This window comes from Corapipo altera, unplaced genomic scaffold, assembly GCF_003945725.1.
Source record: "Corapipo altera isolate COAL_440 unplaced genomic scaffold, ASM394572v1 23, whole genome shotgun sequence".
In the NCBI taxonomy this organism is placed as follows: Eukaryota; Metazoa; Chordata; class Aves; order Passeriformes; family Pipridae; genus Corapipo; species Corapipo altera.
The window spans coordinates 18,482,454-18,497,009 of NW_020884878.1; the positions used below are offsets into that span (position 1 = coordinate 18,482,454).

General features: G+C 40.1%; 1 protein-coding gene across 10 annotated transcripts in view; it reads right to left on the reverse strand.

Moving 5' to 3' along the window:
• Nucleotides 1–14,556, reverse strand: part of TTLL5 (tubulin tyrosine ligase like 5) — a 131,861-nt gene that overhangs the window by 56,015 nt on the left and 61,290 nt on the right. For all 10 annotated transcript variants that reach the window (XR_003526705.1, XR_003526706.1, XR_003526707.1 and 7 more), the window contains exons 28-29: nucleotides 13,961–14,371; nucleotides 11,964–12,151 (exon numbers count right to left, since the gene is read on the reverse strand). Coding sequence is in view for 7 of the 10 variants with exons in the window: in XM_027637667.1 (XP_027493468.1) it covers nucleotides 11,964–12,151; nucleotides 13,961–14,371 (599 nt within the window). In the remaining 3 variants the exon portion in view is untranslated. The remainder of the gene's footprint in view (nucleotides 1–11,963; nucleotides 12,152–13,960; nucleotides 14,372–14,556) is intronic.

The window sequence follows — 14,556 nt, forward strand, 5'->3', positions numbered from 1 at the left end:
ACAGAAAGCTTCAATTTAGGTTTAGTTCTGATTGTGCCAGGCACTATACAAATACCTAACAATGACAGTTGCTGGCTACAAAGACTTTATTGTCTGAAAAGAAACAAGAATGGTAATGATGCAAACACAGAGGGCAACATGGTAAATGAAACAGGTTATATACAATTCTTAGCTTGTCAGCAACAACGATCACAACTTTGCTAACACATTTTCTCTTCTCATCATCTTGATACTAAGATGCATTTAGTCTGATGAATTACGGCCTCAATCCTGCTCTATTATTGTGACATGCTTACATGCTTTCCTCTCTAACATTGTATCATTGTTTATTTGAAAGCTGTCTCTCTAAGCAAAGCAGGTGAGCAAATAGCTTTGCATGGGTAGTAGGGTCATTTCACACATTCCAGTTAGACAGGTGTTTAAAGTACAGCAGATTAAACACAGGCAAGGGATTCAGAATGAGAGAGCAAATACCAGCAAGGTTTAGCTGCGGCCAGTGCAGCCAGTCACACCAGATGGGTGTTACTGCTTGTTACTATGCCATGCACTGAAACATTTCAGCTGCTATAACTAGCTTGACAGGATGTTGCATTGAAGTATTGCTGAGACACCCCCAACACATCCGTGGTCAGCAGGGGCTTCATTTTCTAGTCTTCCTGTGCACCTGATGGAACTGCATTATTCCCTTCACAGAGGCAAATACTTAGCAACAAATCAGTTGGTATTTTGGTGTAAAAGAAGGTAATGTATAGCACCTGGACCGAAAGAGCCATAAAGAAGAGCTTGTAGCTTCAGAAATTGTAACAATGGAGCAAAAAACAAACGAATTAAAAAAATACCCCTAAACCCTAGAAAGTCAGGCTAGTGGGCTCAACAGAGAAGGTGGTTGTTAGTGTGGATCTACAAGAATAAAGTTATTTTTCACACTGAGTTGCAACAAGATGGGTTCAAACTCTCCTGCTTGCTAAGACTTCTGTTCCTCATTAGCAGCAATGGACTTCAGAGTATTTTTCCTGACAATGACAGTATGACAGGAGACCTGTGTATGCTGTAATGCACACTTCAAGCATCCCTATTTTCAAACATCTCACATGAATGCATTCTTCATGGAGTCTATAAAAGGTAAGATAATACATAGCTAACACTTCTCAAGACAGAAAGATTCATAAAGTTTTGCCACAATTTTTAAACTGTCTGGGACAGCAAAAACATCAGAAGCTGAAAGGAACATGCTGACAAAAGAACATCATGGGATAGTAAACAGTAAATACCAAAGAGCTCTCCTGGAAGGAGAAAAGCCCACTTAATGTACTTCTATTTAACATATAACACAAAGAAACAGGGGAGGGAAGAACATGTGGGTTGTCACAGCCATATTGATAAATAGAGCCCTGTGTTAGAAACAGCACATATATGCACTGTTATACTTACTTCAGTAGAATGCTAATAAGCCAAAAGACAAATTATTGCATAATGCTAAAATACTTTTTGTCCTGGATTACACAAAAATTCTGGTATCCACCTTTTCTTTTTCCTCCTAATATGCCTTTTCGCTGTTTTGCCTTCTTTAAGAGACTGAACTGCTAGTGATTCACTCACTCGACCATTGGATCACCTGTGGATCACCTGCAGTGACCGCCCAGGTGCTGTAAGAGACTGGACTATTGGTGTTCATGGCTCAATCAGCAGTGTGCTTTGCTAACAGTGTCCAGAGTGGCCACCCAGGCCAGGGGCTGAAGACGTGCCCATCCAACACCTCAGCCTACAAGCTGGGTGTTAAACAAGATAAGGAAAGAAGCAAACCCTAAGAGGTGGGGTAGTGTTTCTTTTTCCTTACATAGATTACTCAGCTGTGATAACTCCCCCAAACATTCACGCCAAGCCTGAAGGTATTCATCTCTTGTTGACAAGCCATAATGGACTCAGCTGCAAAATCTTAGAAAGCGTCAAAGACTCCCTAGTATCCCACGACTCACAGTATTACATCATCCAGTGCAAAACTCCCTGCTCCAGGGGAGGTATTGGAGGCATTCCCACCTGAACTTGAGCGTATACAACTGAGTTTTGAGGCTTCTACCATCACCTTGACGGATCCAGACTGCAACCACCACTTCAACCAACAAATATCGAAATTGCAACAACCAAGTCGTGTCGTGGATCCAACAGGTGTCTTGCGGGTCCTTCCAGTCGCCTGGGGGGTCCGCAGTCCTGCCCCGACTGCCTGTACCAGCACTGCAGCCTCACTACAGTGCCACGCAAGCATCTGCCAGTATCAAATCCCACTATCTGCCATTTCCTGCCAACACTGACTCTCCAACTTTCCTGACAGGATTCCCAAGCATGGGGGAGGCAAACCACATAGAAGGGAAGCCATCTTGTCTCTGTCCTGTGGCTGCGGTTTTTTTCCAGGTGGAGGAGACCAGCCACCATCTTGATTTGGTCTGGTGGGTGGGGCTCGGGAAGTTCCTCCTCATCAGTTGGTTTAACTCAGTTTTATCAATATTGTTATTAGCATTAATCCTGGTACAGAGTTATTTTTTCACTTACACCTGGGTATATTTGGTATCTCTCTCTCTGTATTGGAGAAACCGGAGGTATTGAATCTGAGAGAGGAGACTTCTGTATGAGGTCTCTGCCTCTCCAACCTGTCTCAAACCAAGACACCTTTTTACATTTACTTTTAAGTGTTACAAGGTAAGTTAATGACTGCAATCACAAGGAAGAGTCAGAAGAAGAGCTTAATATCTTTAACTTTTCTGATCTACATTTACTAGTCCTTCCAGAGTTTCCATGATCATATTCAATAATCTTGTTTCTATAATAAAGTTAGTATTTTCTTTTTGATCTTCTCTAATGGTTCAAAGAAGCTAAATCAGTGAATTATAACAATGACCAAAAAAACCCCACAACCAATAGCCAGTGCTACAGATCAGCCTCCATAGATTCAGGATAAGCCCCCTGAAAGCCTGCGTGTTTCTCTTGCTAGTTTAAAGGAGTCAACCAGGATGAATAGGTTGACACATCATCACTAGAAGTTGTTACTCTGTCCCTATTGGCAGGTAGTGAAAAAGTTACTTAAATTTTCATTACCAACATCCTGAACAGCAGATCCTGAGTTTGACTGGACTATGTGTTACAACACTGAGCAAGCAGTACACTACAAAAATTGCTTACTTGACCCTCCCCAGTTGGCAGGTTTAGCATTTTTCTGGCAGAAGCCAATCATATGCCTATAAAGTGCTGGGGACTGGAGATCTACAAAAATCTACAAAGTTTAAAATCATTTCTCTTACTTGGAGACACACTTGCATCCCCTCCAGTTCACGCATCTCACATTTCCATTTGGATCTTTCTGACTAGTGAGGAGGATAAGATTTCCAGAGTTCAAACCATATCTCAAACACCAAGGCTAAGAGGTATGCCAAAAGAATGCAGTAATCATAGGCCTACTTTCTCTCTTCCAAAAAAACCTTCAAAATGATAAAAAGTTCACAGTCAGAAATGGGAGAAGACAAAGTTTTCAGCACAATGTAATCTATCAACAAGTTTCAAAGGTACATATAAATGAACAGTTTATTAAGAAACTTTTTTGTTTAAAGAAAGATTAGACAAGGATCATGGTAAGATGCACATAAGATCACTGCTACTCTACCTTATGACCAGACCAGAATCTTAAAGTTTTGATGTGTCAGACAGGACAAGATGACACTGCATCATAAGCTCAAAGAGGGAACCATTCTACCTGAAAACTGAAAATGTGCAAAAATGTCTCAACATTTATAATGTGTTCTCCTTAGCCCTTTGATCTATTTCTACCCATGTGCTCTCTCTGCATATGTATCCACATGTTTACCCAGTCTGACTCCCTCAAGAACCCTTCAGTAAATCCCTAATTCTCCATTTTATTACTTATTTTTCGTCCAGCAATGCCATCTTTATCCAATAGCTTGTAAATGAAATGTGTTTTTTCTTTCATTACCTGGCTTCCTTATCACTGTAGTTGATAGTCACTTCCTTATCACTATAGTCAAGCCTTTCTCAGACAGATACATCTAAGGCTTTCAAGATCAGTAAAATTTTGAACAAAGGGGAAGAGCTAAGAACTTGCCATTTGTAAAAAAAAAAAAAAAAAAAAAAAAAAGAGAGAATTTTGCTTTATTCTTTCAGTTATATTTTTCTGCCTTCAGAGATGACTATGACTAGATGCTATAACTATAAATACTCACTGTTAATCTCTTCTCTCCCCACTGTATGTTGTATTTTCTTGGCTTTACCACAGAGCTCCTATGTACATCTGTGATCTAGCGCAGGCTAGCATGACTTGGTCTAACACAGCACACAGGTCTGCCAGTACTACTGGAAACAGTCCAGCTGCCTTGCCTTCCTTAATGCAACAAGACACTGAAGGCCATCCCAGTACGGGAAATAAATACCACTCTCTCTTAAGAGGCAAAGGAAACCCCAAACCATAAATAAAACACACACAAAATCACTGTCTGAATAGTGGCACAAAATATCCCACTACAAATTCTGTGAAGAAACCACGCAATACAGATCTTTCTAGAATCACCTTTTTGTTACCCAGACCATCTTGCTGACCGTACCCCTTACTAAAGCACCCTCATTTTACGTACAGACTTAAATTTGCAGGAGGAACCAGCCAGAAGAGAAGAACTGGGGCTAGCAGGCTAGGAAGTGTGAAATCTGTGTGTTTACCAAGGCTGATCTGGCCAAAGGCCTGTGACATTCCTTCTCTGCTCTCTGAGCCTACCAGCTTACAGGATATACATATGCATACAGAGCACAAGTGTTCCAGTCTCCAGAAAATGTTCCAGACAAAGACCTGCCAGAGACATTCCTGGGAAACCTGACAAACTTGCAAATTCCTTTGTAGTGTCTCCAGCATATGCATCCATTTAACAATGAAAAAAGAAAACCCAAGTTAGTGCTGCTGCTGTGGATGGCTGAACTCTCCTCTTCCTTCTCCTGAAAAAGTCAGGCTTTCATTTAGACACTCTCTGCCTCAGAACCTCCCAGTGGGAGTGATTTTTATAAGGCACAATCCTGCCAGAAGTTTGATGATCAGGGTGTAATCTTTCCCAACATGAGTTCTAGCTGCTCAGCCTGGCCTGTTTGGTGACTATCTACAGATGTTGCTGCATAATAACAAAACCCTCTCCTCCTATTCCCTTTGGAGCCTCAGAGCAAAAGGGGTTCAATTTGAGCACTGCAGAAACTACACTGATATTTTCACTTCCTACAGCCTCTGCTGAGATGGTTACATTACTGCTGATGCTACAAATTAGTAGTACTAAAAGTAATTCCAGCTTCTGTGTGAACAGCCGGGGTGAGAAGGGGATGGGGCCCTACACCAGTACAGAGGTGTGTGTACAAGAGGAGAAGAATGCCCCTCAGACTTATCTCCTGCCTCTTGCTCCTCTTCCTACAGTAAGATGCCTTTTTTCTTTACATTTCCCTTCCTCTCCATCAGTGGAAGGGCAAAAACCAATGAAATGGTTACATAAGGAAAATAATCTGATTAAGATTCAGATAAAGTGGGTTGAGTCAAAGCAAAGGCTTATCACTGAAAAAAACTCAAAACACAGCACCTCAGTGGGAAAGCACCCCCACCAAATTCCTGTAAGTATTTGCTGCACGCTGAGTTTATCGGTCTTGTTGCAGTCACCACCTTGTGCTGTTCAGCTCTAGACATGAAAGAGCTGATATCCACTGGGTCCTGTACAGTGTGTTTTGGCAGACTGGTAGTTTGCTTTGTGGTACTTTTCTTCTGTTCAGGATGAGGCAGGCCAGGGTACCACACTGTGCAAAGACAGGTAAATGAGGAGTGGTGTGGCTTCCAATATTGTCGTAGCTGATGTTTAACATGATGAAGCTCGATATTTTGGGATTCCTGTGGCACATTTCCACAAGACACCATAAAGCGTTCAATTCTTCCTCACTCCCTCTCCCTGGTCCTAAGGTTTAGTAAACTCATCCGCTTCTTGCTAATTTCAACCTTTTGTCTAAATAAAAACCATACAATAAGAAAAGCACCATCCTCCTATGGATCTGTCAGTATGTTTGCAGAAATCCTGGCTGCTGGATCTTGGGTACTGACTGCATAGCAGAAATGGAGGCAGCTCTGTATAGCCTTTGCCTGGGTGGTCTGATGTTATCCCTGTGATTAAACTCCTCAACTGCAAGAACTGGAGCTATTCCTGATGATAGCTGGGACGTGAAATCTCACACTCTCCCTCACAGAGAGGGTCAGAGCTCCTACCACGTTTCCCCTCCTTCTCTTCCTCCTCCTCCTGGTGAAGCTGGCCAATTCAACACATTCTTCAGTTCACTAGCATTAATAACTACAAAGTAGTATAGCCTGGTAGATATCAACTGTAGCCCTCCCCACCAGGAAGTGATACAGACCTCACACAGATACAGCATTGCAGAAGAAAACCTTCTTTTTACCTTACAGCATACTTCAGAGAGAAGTAGCATGCTATTCACAAAGAAAAAACCCATAGGTATCCAGGATCCAGCCACCTGGCTCTAGATCTACACACATGCTGTGCATTTTAATGTCCTCTCTGTAGAAAGTCCTGCAGTGCAAGCACATGGAAATATTTTATGCTAAACATACATGAAATTTAAAATTTAGACGTTAGAATTAAGGCTTGGTAAGAAACACAGCAGAGAGAAAAGTAGCCTGGATTATTTTGGTCACAGTCTTCATCCATCTATCCACCATGAAAGGCCAGCAGCTAACAGTAAGTGCAAGTAAAAAAAACCCTCATAGTTCAGCTGTCCAGAAGTCACACAGTAGCCAGTAAGATCCCTAGATCACAAATCAAGGCAAGAAAGGCAATTAAGTCCCTATCCAATGAAAGGGGCTTACGAAACTGTATCTTCAGGTCTCATTCCCCAGCTCAACACCAATGTACCTGCCTTGATTCTCCAACTGTACTGTTGCCATCTTAGGCTCATGCAGAGCAACGGGCAAACTGAGCAACAAAATTTCAGGACAATTGAAAAATTGTATTGTTAACATGCTGACAACACTGTGGGTGAATCACTACACATACTGACAAACACATCAGCACTCTGTAAAAATAATTAGCAATCATTTGATTGACATAACTAGGGAAATCACTAATTTCAGATACTGATTTCATCACAAGTGTCTCAGTAACCCACTTGCCATAAAGAAAATATTTAGCTTGACTACACTAAAGCAATGCAGCAAAAAAAAATCTCAAATATGGCAGCAGCAACATAGCCCACATTCTTCATTATACAAGATAAAAGGTCAGTTCAGAGCAACAGCCCAGCAAACTCGCTATCCCATCTGACATATCTCAGAAGATGGAAGAAATTTAAGCTTCCATGCATTTAACTGAAATATTTTATTGATAAGGGAAATTAATTTGTTATTTCTGTATGTTAAAACCTAGGGATCTATCATTTGCAAAATGCTCATTATTCTGTCTGAGGTAACTACAGCCTGTTAAGTTTTCAGCCTCAATGGTATCCTGTTGCAGGGAGTTTCAGAAGGTAAGTATATTCTGTGACAATAACTATTCACTTTTATTATCATTTTTTATTCCAGTATCTTCCTACTAAACTGAATATCCCCTTCTTATTATAAGAAACATGAATAAAATCAACTTTATTTACCTTGCCTTCCACTGCTCTGTATAAGTCCTTCATGCCCATCTCCTCCCTAAACAAATTTAATATTTTCACTTCCTCATTAAAATTTCATTTTGCGTTGATTGTTGCGGTCATTCATCTGTGAATCCCAGTTATTTTTCCCCGAATTCACTTAAAGAATGGCAACCAGAATTGAAAACAGTTTTTAAAGGGAGGTTATGTAATTCATGCTTACATAATTACATACTATTTCTTATCCTGTTCCTTAAACAATTAAAACCTTTTATTTGCTGCCTTTACTGCTTGACTTAGAACAGGTATCTCCACTGAGCTTTCCAAAATAAAATTCATTTTTTTCTTTCCTAAAGAAATAAGCTTTAAATTAGTCATTTAAGTGGTTAAAATTATTGATTGCCCTACTATTTGTAAACATTGAACTTCATCTGCCAGTGTCTTGTCCAATTAATGAAGCTATTAAATTTCTCTTAGTTTTACTAATAATAATCAACAAAAGAACACAGATGTACTAATATATTACCAGGAGATAGGCTCAAGTCTGAGTTTACAGCACACCCCTAACTTCACAGTCATTGAACACAGGACTCTTGCAGCCCACATTATAACGAAGGACGAGTTATCTCGTGTAGCAAACATGAGCTGCACAAGCACGTGTTCACACAGATGAACACTATAGAATAGTTAATCTACTGTAAAGTCACACTCCATATTACCTTGCAACAACTTGTTTTTATTTTCATTCTTTATAAAATGCCAGTCCTTGTGAACCTCTTCCTTTCAAACATTTAATTTTACACTCCATGTACATTCTGTATTCTGTATCTTCAGTTAGCCACGTGCAGTGTAGCAAACTGACTAGTTACTCTTTTTCTGGGGTTTTTTTTGATCTGTAATAAAACTTTCCAGACAACTTGCTGGCTTAACAGTCCTTGCTAAAAACTTGTAAAAAACTTTTTAAAAACTTGCAATAGTTCCACTGGATGTTATTTTTCTCAGTTCAAAGAATTCTAATAGATAAGACATGGGTTGGGTGTTTTGGGTTAGGGTTTTTTTGTTTGTTTTGTTTGGGGTTTTTTCCCCAACTTACATTTATCTCTGAATTAAAATTCTATTTCTATTTAATATAGATCTCCTAGTGGAGCAAGACTCATTACTTTAATTTATAGGAAACTTTAGGATCCTTATTACAGAAAGGCACATGTGGCCTTTCTGTCCTATATACCAGCTTTACGACTGATTATACCTTTCAGTAGAAACTTTGCCACTTCACTATTGTGTTTCTGAACTCCTGAATGTATACCAACCAGCCACAGAAGTTTCACAAAGCATTTTTTCGTGGGTTTTTTTTTTTTTTTACTAGGAGCTTAATTTCATTACCTGGCAAGAAAATGTATCTCCTCTTTACCTACTATAGTGAAAAATAATGCAAAAGAAATTATTTAGTACCTCTAATGCCCCCATCCTCCAAATTTATTTTTCTATAGACCTAGACTGTATTCTCACTGCAATAATAAATTAATCTATCAATGGCATATTTAAAGAAATCTGATTTCCTGTGGCACTGCCACATGTCTCCCTGGCAAGTAACCACATCATTCACAAGTCTGCTGCCTATGATATCTTCACGATCTTTCCTCCCCACATCCTCCTAACTTACAAGCAAGAAGCCGTACACATTGCAGCTAGTTCCAAATTAGACTCTTGTTCACTGCTAATTAATATACGCATTCTAACTGGCTAAGCAGCAGCCCAGAGAAGATATGTTGAACTGTACTTGATTTTAGCCCTCAACTGAAAGGACACAGGCTCAGGAAGGAAACTCATTGTCAGATAGAACTCCAGCTCTAAACTTTTCATTGACTCATGAATTCCTTTCTACATGGATCTTTTTCATGATGACAGAAGATGACAAACGCAATCCAAGCCATGTTTCTATATTTCACTACTGAACCAAAGCATGTAAAAACACTGCATACCCAAACACAAAATATATCAGTCAGAAAACCTACAATGTCTAGTAGGAGCTGAGGTGTCTATTGTTTGCATGTCACAAAGAAGGGAATTAGCACCTCCATTCTCCTACTACACATTTCCCACTTCTTCTGTGGTTAATATCTTGGAAGAACTTACAAGCAAAAAGTAATGCAGACACATTTACTATGACCAACATATTTCCAGAGATATCCCTGTACTTCATAGCCTGTTTCAGACTTGAGTATACTGTTGGGAGAACAAAGACTGTGTGTGAACAATTTCCTGTGCATTTCTGTAGGCCTTGCCTTGGCATAGCTAAAGCACAAACAGTAAAAGACACTGCGTAGCTAACATGGTTTCAGCCCTTGAAGCTGGAACAAAGGAGGATCAGTGCCAAGGTGAAGGTGGAGTTTCAAGAGGGTAAACGTGTGCCCTCAAGATCATATGGACACCTGTTGTAGTCCAATTAGCACTGGACAACAAAGTATGTTTTTCTTATGTACCCAATACTGTAGAAGAGCTGATCATGCGACAGGATGTAGAAGCAGTATATAATGAGTATCCTTCTTGTAATAAACGGACATTTTGTCGATCATATTGGTCTTCGCACAATCTGTCTCTATCCCCTCCACCGATAGTATACCTACACTGACTGACTGACGGCTAAACAGGTTTCAGTTGCCACTGGGATATGCTCCTTTGTCACTCAAAACAGCTGTGACCAGGAAGCTACACCGCCCTTCCCATGCAGAGCTTTGTGAATTCCTCTCTGAATTCCCCTTTCTATTCTTTCTAATTTAACTAGAAGTAATTAGCCATAGTAGGAATAGAGAAGTTTAAAAATCATTTAATAGCAACACAAATGGCTGCGAGAAGACACCTTGGTTTCTCCAGATAGACCTAAGAAACCAAAGCAGTAAGAGCAGAACGGGTAATTAATGGTTTTAGGGAAAAAGTCCATGAATTTATTTTTAAAAGTTCCTTTCTGAAAAGACTAAAACAAAACAGACAAATTTCAAATTTTTTCCCAAATATTTGTTTAGATACTAACTTTTACCCGAGGAGGCAGTTTCCATCATATATTTAGCTTTCAACAAATCAGCATTTCCTGAATGAAAATGTTTCACTATCAAGTTTCTTTGAATAGTTTTATCAACAAAGTTTAACTTAAAACCAGCTGAGAACCAGACTGACAGCTCTGAGTATTACCGGACAACCGAACAAGAACAATTTGCCTAAATAGGATCTGGCCTGGTACAAGATCAGTCCTCAGCATCACTAGTATCACTAGCATCAATTCAGTGCTCATATTCTCTGCTGAGTCCATCAACATGAAGGGGCTGTGCTTTTGTGACTTATCCGTTAAAAGGTGAAGACCTATCTGCAAAGAAAAATCATTCAGCTTCCTAGAGTTATAAATAAACATTTTGAAATAAACATACCGGCAATTATGTAACCAGATATTAAAAATCCAAACATATATCAATAAAATTGAAAGAAGCAAAAAGAAGCAAATAGCAGCAGCTGTTGCAACTATCAAACATGCCTCAGAAAACTTAGCAAAACATAAATTTAAAACAATACTTCCAAAACCAAAGAACTAGAACAAAGACATTTAAATTGTTTTTCTCTAGCAGATAAAGAGAAAAAAAATTATTTTCCAAGGCATCTCCAGTTGGCAGCTTAATTAACTAAGAAATGTCCAACTTGAACACCTATGATGAGCACAACTACAGTATATTACAAAGAAAAAAAAGTCTATGTGTGTAGCCATTTAGGACATAACTCAAAAAGAAATATGAAACTAAGTGGAATTCTACCAGAACTCAATGTAAGTTTGATATATATCACCATGTTTAACAAAAGGATTATCATTTCCCATGTTAGTAAGTACTTCATTATGTCTTTAAAATGTTATTGGAATATAGAATTTACATCAGAACCCATTCCGCAGACTTTCACTCCCAGCACTGTGATGACGTTGAGGTAATGAGGAAGCAAATTGCATGGAAGCCCAAATCTGAAAAGTCTTGGTTTTCCTGTTTAACAAGACAAGGCATGGATTTCATTTTTATAACATATTTTCTAATTCTCTGCTCAGTCTCACTTTCTCCTATAAAAGGACTTCAGCAACATTCTTGTAATCTCACAGAAAACTGAAATTTTGGTTACTGTAAACACTTCAAAACAACAAGATGACAGAAACCAATTTTCATGAGATTTACTCCTTACAGCATGTCTCATCCCAGTCCAGTGCTGACACAGAAGCCTGCAACAAACTTCTCTCTTGCACAGGGACTCCAGCTTTAGTGCTTACGTACCTGCTGTGTAAGGAGACTGACGTGGCTTGGTGGGGAATACTGACAGGTTGCTTGCTTTTCCATCAGCTGCTGCAGTTCTGCTGCTGCCATACTGGGGCCATGACATTTGCTCTGGGAAGTATATTCGGCTTCTTTTTGCATCCTGGCTGAGCCCACACGCTGCCCACTTGAACTGCGATGGCACAAACCTATCAAACAAACATTCTGATATGCTTACCCAGTGGTATGTCAGATTCAGCTTGCTGATCACAGAGACACAAAAGCAGATATGCCACTAGGAAGAACACAGAATACCTCTGTTCTTCATGGGTATTGCCTCTATGAGCAGTTATCAACTTCAGACCTGTATCCCCTTTATTATAATATATCTAGTGGCAACCAATTCCAGAGAACACTGGCTGGTGTTACCTAAGTTAAATCTATAACATTTTTCCTAAAGGCAAATGGATCTCTTCAAGTAAGCTGTTCAGCTGGGAAGTAAGATTTATTTTAATGCCAGAAAGCTCACAGTCTTCAACTTCCTCCTGAGGGGAAGAGGAGGGACAGGCACTGATCTCTTCTCTGTGGTGACCAGTGACAGGACCTGAGGGAATGGCCTGAAGTTGTATCAGGGGAGGTTTAGGTTAGATATTAGAAAAAGGTTCTTCACCAAGAGGGTAGCTGAATGCTGGAACAGGCTCCCCAGGGAAGTGATCACAGCACCAAGCCTGACAGAGTTCAAGAAGTGTTTGGATGATACTCTCAGGCACGTGGTGTGACTCTCAGGGTTGGTCCTGTGCAGGACCAAGAGTTGGACTCGATGATCCTTGAGGGTCCCTCCCAACTCTACATATTCTGTGATTCTGTTGTTATTATATATAGCAACTCTAGTGAACATGCGCTGACCCTGACACACAACCTAAAACAAATACATACCATCATTCAAAATTCAAAAAATTAGGTATTATCAGGACCAAGTTCTAAGCCTACGTGTGGTTCCCAAAACTTTCCAAATAGATTATAGTCTGCACCCAAATTCCTACAATTTCTTCTACCCTTCAGATTCCTTACACTCTAAATTTCCATTGCTCAACTGTGTTCTACCCCAGCATGATAGATGAGAAGTCTCTAAATCGTGGTTTTAGGATACTCTTGGATATGGCAGTGCTGAAACATCCTAGAGAATGAGTTTCAGTAACGAGTCATTCAGATCTTTCTTTTTTGGAGGTCTTGACACGCCTTTAAGTATTCAACACCTACAAGTTTTCATTACAAGATTTCTGCTTGATAGACAGGCAAAGAACTAAGAACAGCACATAGAGCGGACAGGGCTTCTGCTAATAAAAAAAATATTAAAATCACTAAAATCATTTAAAATCACTAAAGTGAAATTATTTCAGTAATATAATAAAGAAAACAGACAATATTTAATTTCTCAGCTCTTTCTGAACAAGTTCAAAGGCTGAGTTCAAAGCACAAGACTGAGGGAAGACCTTATCACTCTCTACAACTACCTGAAAGGAGGTTGTAGTGAGATAGGTGTTGGCCTCTTCTCCCAAATGACAAGCAACACGACAAGAGGAAATGGCCTCAAGTTGCACTGGGTAAGGTTTAGATTGGATACTAGGAAAAATTTCTTCACCAAAAGGGTCGTCAAGTACTGGAACAAGCTGCACAGGGAAGCGGCTGAGTCACCATCCAGGGAGGTATTTAAGACAAGCAGATGGGGCTTTTACGGACATGGTTTAGTGGGGGACTTGGTAAGACTTGATGAAGGAATTGTTGGACTTAATGATCTTAAAGGTCTCTTCCAACCTAAATGATTCTATGATCTCCTGTTCATCTGGTCAATAAAAGGGTATCTCTGGCAAAACAAGGGCTGCATCCTGCAATCCTACTTCCTGTGAGAAATTTAGCACCATTCAACAAAATTCAATTCTGGAAACATAAAATTTTTACCTACTCCAGAACATCTCTGTACTCAACTAGCAGGTTATTATGCATCCCAGAACACTCACCGACTTTTGCAGAGGATGGTCGGGACAATCTTTGGCTGTAGATCTGAGCAGCTCTCTGAAAAGACGAGAATGGGCCAATGGTGTAACTACCGGGACGACAACGATGTAACCCTGCAAGGCTACAAGTCTCACTGGACACTGGGTTTGTGAAGACAGAAGAGCTGTCAGGAGCTGTGCTCTGCAAGGAGGGTAGTGGGGGTGGGGACTGAGTCAGCCTGGGAGCAACTGGAGGAGCCGGCAATGAATGGTGACCATCCACCTGCGAATTTTCAGAGGCTGCAGGCTGAGACGGTACCCAGGAACTGGTACTTCTCTGGAATGTTGCACCAGAAACAGAGGAAGAAGCACTAGAACGGCTGCATCGAGGTAATTTCACTTCAGCATTTAAAGAGAAGGTGGGTCCTTCTGGAACTACAGAAAGATAATGAATGCACTATATGAGAAAAAGCTGCTTTTTAAATCCTTCGATAATACCAACACACATATGCCTCTATTCAGACACACTGAAGCCAAAATAACCTTATCTACCAGCAGACAAGAAAAGGCTCTACATAATAAATATCCTCTTTCAAGGCCTGCCATATCTAGATCTTCCC